The 15,980-nt window shown below is 50.0% G+C and overlaps 3 protein-coding genes across 5 annotated transcripts in view; 2 read left to right on the forward strand and 1 right to left on the reverse strand.

Moving 5' to 3' along the window:
- Positions 1–2,643: 2,643 nt before the first annotated feature.
- On the forward strand, positions 2,644–5,746 carry Cops6 (COP9 signalosome subunit 6). The gene is made up of 10 exons (XM_005367070.2): positions 2,644–2,749; positions 2,958–3,080; positions 3,272–3,403; positions 3,716–3,804; positions 3,897–3,959; positions 4,327–4,374; positions 4,869–4,983; positions 5,062–5,154; positions 5,250–5,350; positions 5,483–5,746. The coding sequence occupies exons 1-10, from the start codon at positions 2,680–2,682 to the stop codon at positions 5,621–5,623; spliced, it is 975 nt and encodes a 324-aa protein (XP_005367127.1). The 5' UTR covers positions 2,644–2,679; the 3' UTR covers positions 5,624–5,746.
- A 735-nt stretch (positions 5,747–6,481) lies between these two features.
- On the reverse strand, positions 6,482–14,245 carry Mcm7 (minichromosome maintenance complex component 7). Of its 3 annotated transcripts, none has more exons than XM_005367073.3 (15): positions 14,075–14,245; positions 12,525–12,604; positions 11,711–11,875; positions 11,500–11,624; positions 11,247–11,427; positions 10,840–10,977; positions 10,387–10,536; positions 10,094–10,208; positions 9,880–10,011; positions 9,561–9,644; positions 9,059–9,452; positions 8,697–8,780; positions 7,874–8,042; positions 7,006–7,115; positions 6,482–6,826 (listed from the first exon to the last, which is right to left on the reverse strand). In XM_005367073.3, exons 1-15 carry the CDS (start codon positions 14,103–14,105, stop codon positions 6,625–6,627), a joined length of 2,160 nt encoding a protein of 719 aa, XP_005367130.1. In that variant the 5' UTR covers positions 14,106–14,245; the 3' UTR covers positions 6,482–6,624. The 3 variants fall into 3 exon arrangements, with proteins under 3 accessions (XP_005367130.1, XP_026645061.1, XP_026645060.1); XM_026789260.1 differs by lacking the exon at positions 14,075–14,245 and adding an exon at positions 13,187–13,626; XM_026789259.1 differs by lacking the exon at positions 14,075–14,245 and adding an exon at positions 13,089–13,626.
- Positions 14,246–14,336: 91 nt separating this feature from the next.
- Ap4m1 (adaptor related protein complex 4 subunit mu 1) overlaps positions 14,337–15,980 on the forward strand; it is a 5,941-nt gene continuing 4,297 nt past the window's right edge. The window contains exons 1-4 of the mRNA XM_005367072.2: positions 14,337–14,599; positions 14,691–14,779; positions 15,150–15,256; positions 15,336–15,432. Coding sequence (XP_005367129.1) covers positions 14,542–14,599; positions 14,691–14,779; positions 15,150–15,256; positions 15,336–15,432 — 351 coding nt within the window. The 5' untranslated portion in view covers positions 14,337–14,541. The remainder of the gene's footprint in view (positions 14,600–14,690; positions 14,780–15,149; positions 15,257–15,335; positions 15,433–15,980) is intronic.

Consider the following 15,980-nt stretch of genomic DNA (forward strand, 5'->3'; position numbering starts at 1 on the left):
ATTAGTGCAAACTCAGATTGGTCAAAAGGCCCCCTTCAGTGGCTGAGACTGGTAAACAAATGACTATGATCATGAATGGCTGGGCCAAATACTTTTTCTTGGCTATATAAGCAGGCTGCTTAGCTTTACTTAATGGTCCAACTAGGATATACACTTGTCTTAGTCCCTGTTCTATTGCTGTGAAGAGACATCATGACCAAGGCAACGCTTATAAAAAGAAAACGTTTAGTTGAGGTCTTGCTTACAGTTTTAGGTCTGCGAGGAGGGTAATTTTAAAATGGAGAGGCTTGTGTTAAGGCTCTGCACAGTCTAAGGCATGAACTGTAGATGACTCCTCTGTTTTGAGAACCCGGCCAGTTCTCAGGATTGAGAACGGGGAGTGTTTTTTTGTTTGTTTGTTTGTTTTAAGTAAAACAGAGGCCTGTTGATGTGCTTGCATCCTTGACAACCGGCCAATGTCTAGGGGTGGACGCGCATACTGGACCAGGTGTTTGGACGGTTGCCGATGACTAGGCAATGAGCCCCCCTTGTTCCTGAGGCTTAAAAACTTGCCTCGGAACGCCTCTGGCTGCTGCTGTTTCAATCCGGGAGAGACAGGCAGTCAGACTGTTCCCGAGATGTTGTACTGGGGATGCGTACTTCCATGTTGTTCCCGTGATGTGTAAGCCTGTTCACGTGATGTTTACTGGTGATGCGTACTTCCACGTTGTTCCGGTGATGTGTAAGCCTGTTCACGTGATGTTTACTGGGACGCGTACTTCCATGTTGTTCCGGTGCCTAGTGGTAAATTCCCGGGTGAAGCCCCCTCTCTTGGGGGCTTCCCACTCTTCTTTGTTTCAATTAAGCTTCGTTGTAGAATAATTCTCTCCTTATTAACTAATTTCATGGCTTGTGGAAGTTCTTTCTCACGGATCAAACTGAAAATAAAAGTCTGTGCACAGCAAAGTGGCTGAAATCATTTGCCCTTAAAAGGGGTCAGTCCATTGTCGTGGCTGGGAGAGTGGCAGCAGGCAGTCGCTGGAGCAACAGCTGAGCGCTACATCCTGATCCTTAAGCCGAGAGAGAGACTGGGCTTGGCATGGGCTTTTGAAACCTCAAAACCCAACCCCAGTCACACACTTCTGCCATTAAACTCACACCTCGTAATATTTCTAACCCTTCTAATCTTTTCCAATGGTGACGCTCCCTGGTGACTAAGTATTCAAATATATGAGTCAATGGGAGCCATACTTTTTCTTTTTCTTTTTTTTTTTTAAATTTATGATTTATTTATCTTTATTTTATGTGCATTGGTGTGAAGGTGTCAGATCTCCTGGAACTGGATTTTCAGACAGTTGTGAGCTGCCATGTGGGTGCTGGGAATTGAACCCCGGTTTTCTAGAAGAGCAATCAGTGCTCTTAACCGCTGAGCCATTTCTCCAGCCCACTTTTTCTTTTTTTAAAAGATTTACTTCTATGTGCATTGGTGTTTTGCCTGTGTGTATGCCTGTGTGAGGGTGTCAGGTCCCCTGGAACTGGAGTTAGGAACGGTTGTGTACTACCATGTTGGTGCTGGGAATTGAACCCAGGTCCTCTAGAAGAACAGCCAGTGCTCTTAACCTGAGCCATCTTTCCAGCCCTTTGGCGGCCATTCTTATTCAAACCACCACGACACTCCACCTGCCCTGTTGGTACAATCAGGCATGATAAAGGCTTCTTTTACATGGTTTGCTGGTGGCGGCTTGAAAGCTAAAGCATCCTCTGCATGAGTGCTTGACTGTTGAAAAGATGGGGAGACTTCTAGGAGGTTGATCTATCCCTTAAGAGGTTGTGTTAGTAAGCAGCAGATGCCCATACCAAAGTGACCCATCCCACTGTGTGCCCAAAGCCCTGCCAGTCTGTAGCAGTCACTAGGTGGCGTTAGGAGTCAGGTTGCCATGCAACTGAAGAAGCATCTGCTCAAGAGCCGTCAGAGCTGGGGAGACGACCCAGTGAGTAAAGTGTCAGGACCTGAGTTTAAATCCGCAGTACACACATAAAAGCTAGGCGTACTGGGTAAAAGTGCACACCTTTAATCGCAGCACTAAGGAGGCAGAGGCAGGTGGATCTCTGTGCGTTTGAAGTCAGCCAGCTCTAATAGCAAGTTCCCAGGCAGCTGGGATACACAGGGAGATCTTTTTCTCAACAAACAAGCAACCAAGTGCCTGCATACAGATTATATGCAACGCGAAAACTTTTAGTATCTTGAATAAATTGTCTTCCCCATTCTAACAGCCTTGCTTTCTTTTGGTTGCAATTTTCTCTGTCTCCAGTATGTAAAATGCATCTCTGAACCCTGGAAACTAACAGCCCTACTCTCCAGTGACTTCTGGCTGACCCATGGCTTAGTGATTCAGAATGTCTGGGCTTTAAGCATGAAATACCAGGGCTTGTTGTGCACACCTGTAATCACAGCACTTGGGAGGGATGGCAGGAAAGTTCAAAGTCATCCTCCGACACACAATACAGAGTTCAAGGTCACGGTCGGTTCCGTGAGAACCGGTACAGCAACAGAAACACAGCACAACACACGTCCAGGGACATCAAGTACTGGCAGACGCCCCGCCCTTCAGCAGTGTCAAGCACATACTGAGCATGCGCTGCTCGCCTACAGAAGCTGGGAAGGAAGGGGGCGGGCCGTGGCTGGCGGGCGCGGGGAAAATGGCGGCGGCGGCGGCGGCGGCGGCGAACGGGAGCGGAGGCAGCAGCGGCATGGAGGTGGATGCAGCAGGTAACCGGCTGTGTGGAGCGACTTCTGGAGTCGCCTTTGCGGAGTATCTTTAGTACTTCTTAAACCCGGGAGAAGCGACATCTCTCCCAGGATAACTTGCGGGCAGGGATGGACGGCCCGGCTCTGCCGGTCCCCTACTCCCATGTCTAGGAGAGAATGTGTGGGCCTGAGCTTTTCACCCGCTATGTTTTCCTTTCACCCTTAACAGTCCCCAGCGTGATGGCCTCCGGAGTGACTGGGAGTGTTTCTGTCGCTCTTCATCCCCTTGTCATCCTCAACATCTCAGACCACTGGATCCGCATGCGCTCCCAGGAGGGGCGGCCTGTGCAGGGTGAGTGTTGCGTGTAAGTTTCAAACCCTCCTCTTGGAGACCTCCTCCAATCACTTTTCCTCTGCCTCGCCTTTCTTCCAAATTAGTTTCCCCAATCATTGATTCACACTGACCTCAGAGCCTCGGGTTATTAGGAGAGGTTTGGAATGCCTTTCCCTCACCAATGTTCCGTGTGCTTCTCTCCCTCTCAGTGATTGGGGCTTTGATCGGGAAGCAGGAGGGGCGAAATATCGAAGTGATGAACTCCTTTGAGCTGCTGTCCCACACCGTGGAAGAGAAGATTATCATTGACAAGGAATATTATTACACCAAGGAGGAGCAGTGTGAGAGGGGAATACAAGTGGGTGGGAAGATTTTGTTGTTTGGTTGTTTGGTTGGTTTGGTTTGAAGAGGGCTGGGGATGTGCGTCAGTGGGTAGAGTGCTTGCTCTAAACACGCAGGAAGCCCAGAGTTCAGTCCTCAAGTACCATATAAACCAGGAGATGGAGACAGGAGGATCAGAAGTAAAATGTAACCTTCAGTAAGTAAAGGATGAGTGTAGTTACTCTAAACTGAGCCAAAAGAAATACATCAGGTCAACCAAACTAAGGAAGAGCGATTTAAAGAAATATTGTTTACTCTGGCCCCTTCTCCAGTTAAACAGGTGTTCAAGGAGCTGGAGTTTCTGGGTTGGTATACCACAGGAGGGCCGCCTGACCCCTCCGACATCCACGTCCATAAGCAGGTATACAGGCTCAAGTGTGTACATGTTGGGAAGAGGACAGAAGATGAGGGGAAGAAAAGTGGAGTCTTTCTGGGTCTTGTCTTTTCTTCCAGGTATGCGAGATAATTGAGAGTCCCCTGTTTCTGAAGTTGAACCCCATGACCAAGCACACAGACGTGAGTATTGCTGACTCCGAGTCCCCTTTGTCTTGATCAGCTTCCACTATGCCTGGTTTTTCTCCTCATGCTCTGCTCTAGTTTACTCTGTGACATCATCTGTTAGTGAATGCTCCGGTTGCATCTCCATGCTGCTAGTTACCCATCAGTTGTAGGACTTAGTCTCTTAAGGGCCATATTCATATGTAATGTGGGTAAAATCGACTCCAGTAGGTCTGGGGAAATCAGAGGGAAAATGTGAGCCAACCATTGTGACACACTTGTAATCCATCTTACCACTCAGGAGGTTGAGGCCAGCGTGGCACATGTGTAAGTTCAAGTGCATTTGCTCTTAGTAAGAGTTGTTCTGTCTCCATCTGTTTTACAGCTTCCTGTCAGCGTTTTTGAGTCCGTCATTGATATAATCAATGGAGAGGTAATACCCACCCTGTAATGTTCAAATCCTATTTCCTGCATGTCATACACATGTGTGCAGTCACAGGACAACCCTGGATGTCCGTCCCAGCTTTTTGCCTTGTTTGCCAGGCTGGTTGTCATGTGAGCTCCTGGGAATTCTTTTTCGAGACAGGGTTTCTCTGTGGCTTTGGAGCCTGTCCTGGAACTAGCTCTGTAGACCAGGCTGGTCTCGAACTCACAGAGATCCACCTGTCTCTGCCTCCCGAGTGCTGGGATTAAAGGCGTGCGCCACCATCGCCCGGCTAGCTCCTGGGAATTCTGTCTCCACTTCCCATCTTGCTGTAGGAGTGCTGGGAGTCCAGACACATGCTATCACATCTAGCTTAGTGTGGGTTCTCTGGCTCTAAACACACATCTCAGATTTGTGCAGCAAGTGCTCTACCCACTAAGCCACCTGCCCAGTTCCATTTCCCAATTCTCACTCTCCCTATGTGGGAATCCTTTACTCTGCAGGCCACAATGCTGTTTGCCGAGCTCACTTACACGCTGGCCACTGAGGAAGCTGAACGTATCGGTGTAGACCATGTGGCCCGGATGACAGCAACAGGCAGTGGGGAGAACTCCACGGGTAAGGGAGGTGAATTCTTTGGAGGCGTGGGGAGATTATGGTCGCATACCTTCTTTCATTTGCCCCATTCCCCTGCAGTGGCCGAACACCTGATAGCTCAGCATAGCGCCATCAAGATGCTGCACAGCCGCGTGAAGCTCATTTTAGAATATGTCAAGGCCTCTGAAGCAGGTAGGACAGGTGCCTCTCTGTCGCTTTTAACCATTTTCCCTCCCTCCTGGAGAAGTGACAGCATCCACATCAGTGCAGCCTCATTGTACCCTTAGGAGAGGTTCCCTTCAACCATGAGATCCTGCGGGAGGCCTATGCCCTATGCCACTGTCTTCCGGTTCTCAGCACAGACAAGTTCAAGACAGACTTTTATGATGTGAGTGTTAATACCTGTGATGGGGTGGTGGGGCTCACAGCATTACTCTTGCAGGCAGGAGGTGAAACTCAGTTGTCCTTGGCCCTAATATGAGGGATCCCTGGGGAACTGGTTCTTTCTGTTCCCTCCCAGCAATGCAATGACGTGGGGCTCATGGCCTACCTCGGCACCATCACCAAAACGTGCAACACAATGAACCAGTTTGTGAACAAGTTCAACGTCCTCTACGACCGACAAGGCATCGGCAGGCGAATGCGGGGACTGTTTTTCTGATGAAGGTTCTGGAAGGGATGATGTACAGGGCTCAGATAACTGTTCACTGGGACTGGGCACTACATTCCCCTTAGAGAAACTGTCATTAATAAAAGAGCAGCCCCTTAGCAGCCCTTCCATGGCTTTGTCCTACCAGTACCACCCTGGTTTTTCAGCTTGGAATTCTCAAGGCAGCCTTGCTCAGAGGCGAAATCCAATCATCTGCACTTACCCACCTTTTAAGGATTTGAGGTAACCCCTTGTCTAGGTAGGCAGAATGTGGTAGGACTGCCTGTTTCCAGTTCTGTGATAAGAACTTAAATAGGCCAACCCACAGAAATGAGAAATGACTTTCTCAAGCTAGAAAGGGATACCAAACCCGTCTTTGTAATTATGGATAATGCAAATCCTTAGTCCTGTGGACACTGGAAATTAGCAAGGGGCAGTGATTTCTTTGCATCTTGGCTTTAACATTTCAACCCAGCTATGAAATGTCCACTTTAGTCATGTCTTGTGTCAGGTGCTACTTTTTATGTTCTTCACCTGCCATTCCACCACCTTGAGTTAGGCAGGGATTCAAAACATTTCAAGAGGGCTGGAGATGGCTCAGAGGCTAAAAGTATTGACTGCTCTTCCAGAGGTCCTGAGTTCAATTCCCAGCAACCACATTTCAATAAAGGAGTGGGCAGTGGGCCCCTGGACCTCATCCTGACACATAGATTAGGGGAAGAGAGATCCAAGAGTTCCACAGGCTCCATTTAGCCCGAGTTACTGACTGGGCATGTGGCAGGGCAGCACAGAAACTTGCCTTGGTAGAATAGAATATGCTCAAAAGGGTGTTAGCTCTTTCTTCAATCTTAACAGAATAGAGGCCCAAACATGATCAAAACACTTTATTAACAAACACAATTAAAAAGTGCAGCATGGGAAAATGGGATCTTCCCCTCTGGGGCATCAAGCACACACTCTTGGGGTGGTGGGTGGGCAGCAGGGCCTTAATAGCTGGCCATCGAAGGTGAGCTTCAGACAAAAGTGATCCTTGTCCGAGAAGTATTGACTTGCCAGACATTTAGCTCTTCATATTCATCCAGAGCTGCCTGGAATTGGGCTGGTGTGAAACCACGTGATATGCAACGCTGCTCAGCCTCAGAAAACCGGACACTTCGTCCCCCTGAGACCAATTCACGGACTGTGGCAAATATTACATCTGCTGGCCTCTGGGTCCTGAAATATGGATGGAAAAAAAAAATCAGGGTACAGGGCTGAGCAAACAGAGTAACAATTAGCATCAAACTCTGAGGTCAAATTTCTATGCTTATGAGTGCAGAAGCCACAAAGCCAGTGACCAGTTCACTATCAATAAAGTCAAATGGCCCAGTTTCATTCTACATTAAGACACGCACCTAGCTGTTTGTCCCTTTTCACCCAGAAGGGAGTCCTTTGACATCTCCATCAACCTTATGGCTTCATTTACATCTTCCTTTTCCACGATATCTACCATTCGGAGGCGAGCCTAAGGGGGGAAGGCAGGGAAAAGATTGGGATAGGAGGGGAGGAAAGGGAATAAAGTCAAGAATCTTCCTTGCTCCAGCTTCAAGGCTGGGCAAGCCATGTTTTTGCCTACTAAAAACAAAAATGGGGACTCCTCCCTGCCCCCAACATCTGCAGTGTTGGGCCGGCACTGTCAGACCGAGACAAGTGCAATGCCCAGGGCAGCTTCCAGCAATTGCCCAAGTCTCCGCCTCTCAACACTGGCCAGTCCCGGTGGGTGTTCAGCTGTCCTGTGAGGGAGACCAAACCCTTCTGAACTCCACTAGGTTCCCCATCATGACAAATGGAGCCTGGGGAGCTCAGCTAGGGTCACTGTCAGAGAGGTTGTGTCCTGGGGGCTCGGGAAGTGCTAGCTCAGCAGTAGGTCAGGTAATTACACTACCTGCACGAACAGCACTTTGGAGCCCCCATGACTAAGATCCAAGAGGGACAGACAGAATGGAGATTTCTAAGACCGTATCTAGGACATCAGGAATTCAACAAGTCCTTCTGCCCCGCTTGGATTTAAGTAGCAAGCAGCCTTTCCCTCCATGGGTGCTGTATGTGCCCTGCTGGAGCAGCAAGTACCCACAGTGCGGTAGCACAGAGAGGACCACTATCTGCACTGTCAGCACTTTAGCCCCAGCAGGGCTGGTGGGAGGGAGCAGGCAGCCTGAGGGCCATTAAGGTGAGGTGGCAGGCAAGGGTCAGCCTTCCAGATGATAGGGACACTGCACTCACCAGAGCAGTAGAAAGTCGGAGAATGGCCAGCAGGGTCCGGGCAGAAGTATAGGTGGCATCCTTACTGGCCCGGGCCTCTCGCCGCATCTCCACATATGCTGCTGTGATGTAGTCAGCCAGAGATTCAGGCACCGTGGGCTGCCTCTCGCGGCACATGGCTATATAGCGTCTGTGGGAAAGCAGAACACAGGCATGCTTTATAGATTCCCTACTTAATATTCTGTGCAGGAAGTGGACAGCTATTTGCTTGGGCATCACTGAGAGACTTCTCCAAACAGGGCTGCAATTGCTTAAGCAACTTCCAGCTTTTCAGGAAAATGACATTTACAAAAGCAATGGAAAACCACCTGTATTGGTTCTGAACTTCACAAAGGAGAAAAACTTCAGAGACCTGGTGGGAAAAAAAACCTGAAGATCACTGAGATACTCAGGACTTCTGGAAGAGCAGCCAGTAGGCCCTAAGGTCTTTTTTTGGGGGGAGGGGGGGCGCTCCACCCCCACAGATTTTCTGAGTATAGCTCTGGCTCTTAGAACTCACTCTGTAGACCAGGGCCTTGAACTCGGAAATTTGCCTGCCTCTCCCTCCCAAGTTCTGGGATTAAGAGCATGTGCCACCACTGCCCAGCAGATAGTTCTTTTATGTATAGGGAGGGGTAATTTTTGGACACATTCCTAAAAGATCCCAGAAGATCCTCCTGTCTCCATGATAGCTAGGATTATAGTCCTGCTGCTCCATCACCCCAAACCAGAAAAAACTTCTGATGATGCCCTGCCTTGTGTGGCTAGGCTACAAAGTGAGACCTGGATTCACTCCCCACCCTACCTCATAAGCTTCATGTCCAAAGGCTCAAACTGGGCAGGGGGCTGCCGGCTGTGCTGGTGAACATAGGTGATATGCTGCGCCAACCTGGAGAGAACAGGCAACATTCTTAAAGAGCTACTACACACCCTGAGGTTCCGGCGCAGGATCCCTTCTTAGCTCCGCCTCTTTGCCACACCACGGCAGAGATAGGCCTCCCAGGAGACCCTCATCTCAGCCCCAGCCTTCCATCTCCCTAGGAACTGTGACAAGAAATAGTGGCTGATGTGTCCATGCAGACAAGTTGAGCAGCTTTGGGATTTTACCTCCCCCCCCCCCCCAACCACTAAAATGGACCGTTTCTATGGGTATTGTACTTCATTCACCGGAGGTCATTGTCTCGGTCAGGCCGGTCCTGAATCAGCCAGAGAAGGTCGAATCGGGAAAGCAGAGCAGCAGGAAGCTGTATGTTCTGCTCCAAGCTCCTCCGGGGGTTGTATCGTCCATAGGCAGGATTGGCAGCAGCCAGGATAGAGCATCGGGCATTGAGTGTGGTGAGAATCCCTGCCTTGGCAATGGAGATAGTCTGCTGCTCCATGACCTCATGGATGGCTGTGCGGTCAGCTTCGGCCATTTTGTCAAACTCATCAATGCAGCACACACCTTGGTCAGCCAGCACCAGGGCACCACCCTCTAAGGTGAGTTCCCCACTCACAGAGTCTCTCAGCACAGCTGCTGTGAGCCCCACCCCAGAGGAGCCCCGGCCTGTTGTGTACTGACCTGCAAAGAGAAAGAGGAGACCATTAAAGGAAGGAACCACTTTCCCAGGCCTTCCAGAGGCCTTAGTGTTTCAAATAAACACTAAGCCCCAATCCTGCCCATACTTACTTCGGGGGGCAAGACGATCAATATAAGATAGGAGCTGAGATTTGGCCACACCAGGATCTCCCATAAGGCAGATGTGGATGTTTCCTGGAAAATGGGAAGAAAGCCTAAGTGACATGCTCAACCCAAGCCATTTACCTGGTTCCCCTCCTAAACTCCATACTATTTCTTCTAAGACACAGACAACCATGCTGAAGCCAAATCATCCATTCTTTACAGAACACTTAGTCATGTGATTCCTTTTCACCTCTTTATAGAACACTTGGTCACATGATCCCCTTTCACACTTCCAAACCACCCCAAGTTTCTCTCTTGTCCTTACCCCTGATCTTCATGCCTTGAGGAGACTGGTCTACCCCACCCACTAGGAGCAGCAGCAGCGCTTTCTTCACATCTTCATGCCCGTAGATCTCCGGAGCAATAGAAGCAGCCAGCTTTTCATAGAAATCCTCCTCTGCAAAGTTAAGGCACAGCATTTACCCCAGGACAAAGCTCAGTTAAGTCTCAACTCTCACCTTGACCTTGCAGCCTCTCACCTGCAATCTGCTTTAGTTCCTCCCTGCTCAGCTCTCCGGCCCCAGCTGCATCATCCTCACTCTTTGTCATCTTCACAATCCGGTGGGCTTCCAGAAAGGTCTCTGACAGTAAACCCTGGGCAGAATGGCAGCATGGGAAAGGCTTCTCTTTAAACTGTCATCAGCAGAACCCCTAAGATTTTTTTTTAACAACCACAAGTTCCACCTTACTGGTTTTACTTTTTGAAGGGTGTAAAGAGTAAGTGGGTGAATGAGGCAAAAAGGGAACAATTTTCTCATTTCAAAACTCTCACCTGTGCCATCTGTTGGAATCCTGTACGCAAGATTGGCAAGAAGATACCAGTGACACTGACATGGTCCCCAGGCTGCGCAGTCCTTGTGTTTTCTCCTTGTAAAACCACTGTGATGCTACGAGGTATGTTTCCCACAGGAACTTGATCACTCTAGGAGATCCGAGGACAGAAACATGAGACAGGGAGAAAGAGAGGCAGACAAGGACCATTTTATGGTAAGACTCAGCTAATCCAACCTAGAAGACTTCAGGAGGGAAGCTGAGCTTACTCTCCTCCCAGCTCAACCTGAAAATTTCAATTAAATCATTTCTTGACTTCCTGCCTAAAAGCAAGAGTACAAACTTCTAGTTTAACTTTATTCCCACTATAGATGACTTTTCCTCCCCAGCTATTCACTTATCTTTCTTCCTGCCACTTATATCTGACTGCAGGGTTCACATCTCCCAAACTCACATGTTCTTGAATCTTCATTTCCTGGAATTTAACAAATTTGGAACCACGAGTCTGCAGGTATAGCCGCCCTCCTGAGCGGTTGGTTTGGCACTCCTGGCTGGGACACATGATCAAAGGCATGAAGGTGGGAGATTGGATCTAGACATGAGAAAGGAAATAGGAAACCAAAAACCCCTTACTATCACCATAGGAATCATTTCTGCTCTGTAACGAGACATTCTGAAGGCACAAGAACCCCTTGAAATATTCTGAGTTAAACAAAAACACCGATAAAATGACCAGAGAGAACAGACCACTACCAAAGAATTCAAGAATGAATACCGCAACACTTTTTATAATTGTTAGAGAGAAAATGACAGATACAATGAACCCCGACAGTATTTTCCTATTCCCTACCGTATACATACCGGTTGATAAGTCTCTGCCCCACACTGATCACAAGTGTATGTGGCCACCACCATCCGGGGCTTGACTTCAGAGACACGAGTGACGATCCCACGTACAGTTACCAATTTCCCCACAGAATCAGCCCGTACTTCCCGGATCACTCGAGGCTTGCTGCTACTTGGGCCTTGGAAATACAACTCGCTAAGAGAAGGAAACATTTGTCAGCAAGGTCCTGGAGAACAAGTCCCTGGCCTTACCCACAAAGACACTCACAATCTACGCATGAGTTCAGAAGGATATTGGTTTTGAGGGTTCCGGACTGCTCCAGGGTCTCTGCTCCGCTGCTCCATCATCAGCCGGTGCTCAATGTACACATCCAGGACATCTTTACTCACCACCTAAAGAAAGGGAACGTGAGAGGCAGGAGAGAAAAAGAAGAGTACAGGGGAAACCAGGCAGGAGAACTCAGAAGCCAGCAACCCACCTCCTTCTCCTTGTACTCAGGCAGAAGCTCTTGCACAACATCAGCAAACAGCTTTGAGTAGCGCTTGGCATTCTCGCAAATTGAGTCGACCAACTCAGGGTCGTCTTCAGCTACGTCATCTAGGTCGACGTATAATGCCACTTGTTCCCGATGAGCCAGATGAACCTGAGGCAAGGAAGAAACAGTAATCTTTAGGGTCAGATTTTACCTCACCCACAAAAGCTCATCTAAGTCACTGGCCACCCCCCAGAGAGGAAAGAAACACAGTAGAGATACTTTTCAGCTCTGAAAAGAATTTCCTCACTCCTAAAAAGTTTTTATGAACGTGGTGTCATACCCACGTATGAGGCCAAGTACTCTGCTAAACTAGCCACTCAGTCTAGCATGGTGGTGTTCCTGTAACCCCAGGATTTGGGATGCACAAGACAGGAGGATCAGGAGCTCAAAGCCAGTCCAGGCCACACAAACAGTATCTCTGAAACCCAATAGCTAGGAATGGAAAAGATGGCTCAACAGGTTTGGTACTTGCCAATCAGCCTGAAGAACTGAGTTTGATCCCAGAACCTACATGGTGGGAAAATGGACCCCCACAAATTGTCCGTTAAACCTCCACGCTTGCTATGGCATGTCCATGTAATTCCACACACATTCAAATAAATATAACACCCACACCTAAATAGAAGTAAAAATCCTTCTACAAAACAACCAAACTCAAGCCATTTTCCAAAAGCCATACTTGCTGTAACATGGTAGGCCGCCCCTGTAAGTTCTCACATTCCACCCCAACTCCTCATAACCCAACCCTGGGACTTACCAACTGGGTCCCATACTTGAACTGCTTCTTTCCAAGTTCATCATCATAATAAAACTCTTGCAGGAACTTCTTAACTTTTTCTGTAAACAAACGTTAGAATCAAAAACAAATCTTCGGGGACAGTGAGTTGTAAAGATCACTGCTGCCAAGCCTCATGATCCAGAGTTCAATCCCCGAGGCCCACCCACAGTTAGAAGAGAACAGACTCCCGCTGCTGTCCAACACTCACGTGTAAGCCGTGATATACTAGTGCAGCACACAAGCGCGCTCGCACACACAATAATGTACCAAATATTTCAGACACAATCTTTCTTTTGGGTTCTTCACATTCTTTTTTTTCTTTTTTTTGTTTTTCGAGACAGGGTTTCTCTGTGGCTTTGGAGCCTGTCCTGGGATCTAGCTCTGTAGACCAGGCTGGTCTCGAACTCACAAGATCCGCCTGCCTCTGCCTCCCGAGGGCTGGGATTAAAGGTTCACATTCTTAACGCAAAACTAAGAACCCGGTTTCATTTAAGATGGGAGCTGTAAACTCATCAGTTAAATGAACATTCAAAACAAGCCTACCTAGTTCTTCCCCAAGTAGGCAGTACTCCTTTCACAAGTCTGCTCTTTCCTGGGGAAGAAGATAGGTCCCCGGGCAGTTACAAGAGTCTTACTCCAACCTTCCCAAGAGATCTTCGCTCACTGCCTTAGTTAGTAGTCTGTTTCTTTAATTCTCTCAGCTCGCACACAATCGACTCTCAAGACTCGGCTCTCTTCCATCAGGACAACTCTTTTTCTTCTGCTCCCGCCAGGACGTCCGCCACTCGGCCTCCTCGGCACCCCACACCCCGCTCCCGCCACTGCTTCCGCTCTTAGTAAACAAAGAAGCACATGGGCCCGGATTCCAGCCGCCTCACAGCCCAGGATTCCTCCGCCCAAGGCGGGTGGCCGCACGGCGATTGGCCAGCACGCCAAAGGGCCACTCGGGTCCACTTCACTGCCATCTCTCGCCGCCGGGCCCTCAGGATCACAACCCCAGGCACGCCCCTACCCACGGCAGCAATCGCTGAGGCCACCGCGCGGAAGGACACTGTTTACACACGACACTCCCTCCGACAGAGCAGCGCCACTTCCGCCCGCCTCTACTTCCGTTTGGAGGGAGGCCTGAAACAACCAATCCCGGCGCGTAGCGGCCTGGCAAGCCCCGCCCCCGAACCCCGGCGCGGCTCGAGTGGGCGCGGGAATTCTCTAGCGCCCCAAAGCGCAGAGGCAGGCCAGGTTTCCCGGGGCCTCAGACCACGTACGGAAGGTTCCATGTCAACCAGTGTCTCTCTGGAGTGTCCCTCCTCTCCGCGGCCTCCGCTGGGGCCTCCCCGTCACACCACCACATCACCTTCTCCAAGCAGGATTGCTCCCGTCCTGATGCCTCCTACACTTGTCCCAGGCGCGGTCCGCCTGTCCCCAGAGTCACAGACCCCAGCTGCCCGCAAGACCCCAGCTCCCCGCAACAGGTGCAGGTAGAGAAGTTTCCCTCGAAGAACGCCGCTCCCCGCCCTAGAGCATATCACCTTTCTCGATCGCGTAGTCCTTAAGCGCCATCGCTGCCGGGGACCGTGCGACAGGAGCGGGCGAGCTGAGAACTCTCACTCCGGGGAAGCAGAGACCGAGCGCGCGGCGCGATGTAGCCCGACCAACCGAAATTGGCGCGAAACGTCGTCACTCACGTGACCCATGCCGTTGAGTACCGGCCAATCAGAGGGGTGTCCCCCCAACCGCTGCCGGCACCCAGTTTTAACCAATCACTGTCCGAGAATGTGTTGAGTGACAGACGACAAGAGGGCGGGCAGGAGGAAGATTGCCAGGCCCTGGCGGGTTGGGCCCCGGATTTCCCGCGGTTCAAAATTACTGCTTGCCAGTGTGGGTGTGGGAGGAGTGTTTCTTAAAGCGCCAGCCTCCGTGCGTCCTTTTGTTCCGCGACTGCAGGGCGGAGTGGCTTCAACTTTCACCGTCTTCTTGTCTGCCCTCCAGAACGGCCATGATTTCCCAGTTCTTCATTCTGTCCTCCAAGGGGGACCCGCTCATCTACAAAGACTGTATCCTTGACCCGTGAGCTAGGGAGGAGTAGCTGGTAGAAATCGAACCCAGAGTCATCCTATGTCGCCTGTTCCTTAACTACCCTTGCAGTTCGCGGGGACAGTGGTGGTCGTGATGTGGCCGAGCTCTTTTACCGGAAGCTGACGGGACTGCCTGGAGGCGAGTCCCCGGTTGTCATGGTAACCACTCGTGGCGGGCGAGCAGGGGTTTAGGAGTGTGGAGCGTGGTGGGTGCCTCATCTCTCTCCTTCAAGGGCTGCTCGATAGAAAGCTTCCAGGAAGGGGAGGGGAGGGGGTGCGTTTCCCCAGGGAAGAAAAATGTATTGAGTGCTAACAAGATGCCAGAAACGGAGCCTTGCTCCCCCATCTCTCGACTGTCAACAACTCTGCGAGGTAGGTTACACGTTAGGCCAGGTCTTTGAGAGGTCTCAGGGATCGCCCAAAATCGCACTGTCCACATCACAAGTAGAGACCCTCGAGTGCTATCTCGCGGACCACATTACTGCAATTCTGGTCTTTTAATTCTGGTCTCTTCCCAACTCTGTCTCAGTATCATGACGATCGTCATTTCATTCACATCAGACACAGTGGTCTCTATTTGGTGGCCACAACCTCCGAAAACGTCTCTCCTTTCTGTCTCCTGGAGCTGCTTTCCCGGTGAGTACAGCTGGGACGGACACCTAAGGCGGGCCTGCGAAGTTTATTCGTTCACACGTTCCCACCTGTGTTTCCTTAGGTTAGCCACTCTCCTGGGTGACTACTGTGGCTCTCTCAGTGAGGGAACCATCTCACGGAATGTGGCTCTTGTCTATGAACTCCTGGATGAAGTGCTGGTAAAGCCCAAAGATTGTCCTCTTTTTCAAACGTTATGTATGTATGTGGTTGCACGTGTGTGGAGTTCAGAGGATAACTTGCTGGAGACAGTTTTCTTCTACTCTCTGAGTCCCTGGGATTGAACTCAGGTTGGCTGGCTTAGTAGCAAGCACCTTGATCAGTTGAGCCATCTTACAGGGTCCCTCTCTTTCTCTCTTTTCTGTTGGACAGTTTGGGTATTTATTGGCCCTTACCTTCTCCCTGTTCAAGACAAAGTCCTTTGCTACACATCGTGGTGCATGCGTTTAATATACTAGCACCCAGCCAGGCAGTGATGGCGCATGTCTTTAATTCCAGCACTTGGGAGGCAGAGGCAGGCGGATCTCTGTGAATTTGGGACTAGCCTGGACTACAGAGGGAGTTCCAGGACAGGCTCCAAAGCTACCGAAAAATCTTGTCTTGAAAAACATATATAGGGGCTGGGCGGTGGTGGCGCACGCCTTTAATCCCAGCACTCAGGAGGCAGAGGCAGGCGGATCTCTGTGAGTTCGAGACCAGCCTGGTCTAC

This window comes from Microtus ochrogaster, unplaced genomic scaffold (genome assembly GCF_000317375.1).
Source record: "Microtus ochrogaster isolate Prairie Vole_2 unplaced genomic scaffold, MicOch1.0 UNK16, whole genome shotgun sequence".
Taxonomy (NCBI): Eukaryota; Metazoa; Chordata; class Mammalia; order Rodentia; family Cricetidae; genus Microtus; species Microtus ochrogaster.

Excerpts from the sequence above, each read along its gene's own strand:
- Cops6 (XM_005367070.2), top strand. The coding sequence starts at position 2,680 with ATGGCGGCGGCGGCGGCGGCGGCGGCGAACGGGAGCGGAGGCAGCAGC. Across the intron at positions 5,155-5,249 it reads TGTCAAGGCCTCTGAAGCAG|GAGAGGTTCCCTTCAACCAT; the intron begins GTAGGACAGGTG and ends TTGTACCCTTAG. Across the intron at positions 5,351-5,482 it reads TCAAGACAGACTTTTATGAT|CAATGCAATGACGTGGGGCT; the intron begins GTGAGTGTTAAT and ends GTTCCCTCCCAG.
- Mcm7 (XM_005367073.3), bottom strand. The coding sequence starts at position 14,105 with ATGGCGCTTAAGGACTACGCGATCGAGAAAG. Across the intron at positions 8,781-9,058 it reads GACCGAGACAATGACCTCCG|GTTGGCGCAGCATATCACCT; the intron begins GTGAATGAAGTA and ends TGTTCTCTCCAG. Across the intron at positions 7,116-7,873 it reads TCCGACTTTCTACTGCTCTG|GCTCGCCTCCGAATGGTAGA; the intron begins GTGAGTGCAGTG and ends TTCCCCCCTTAG.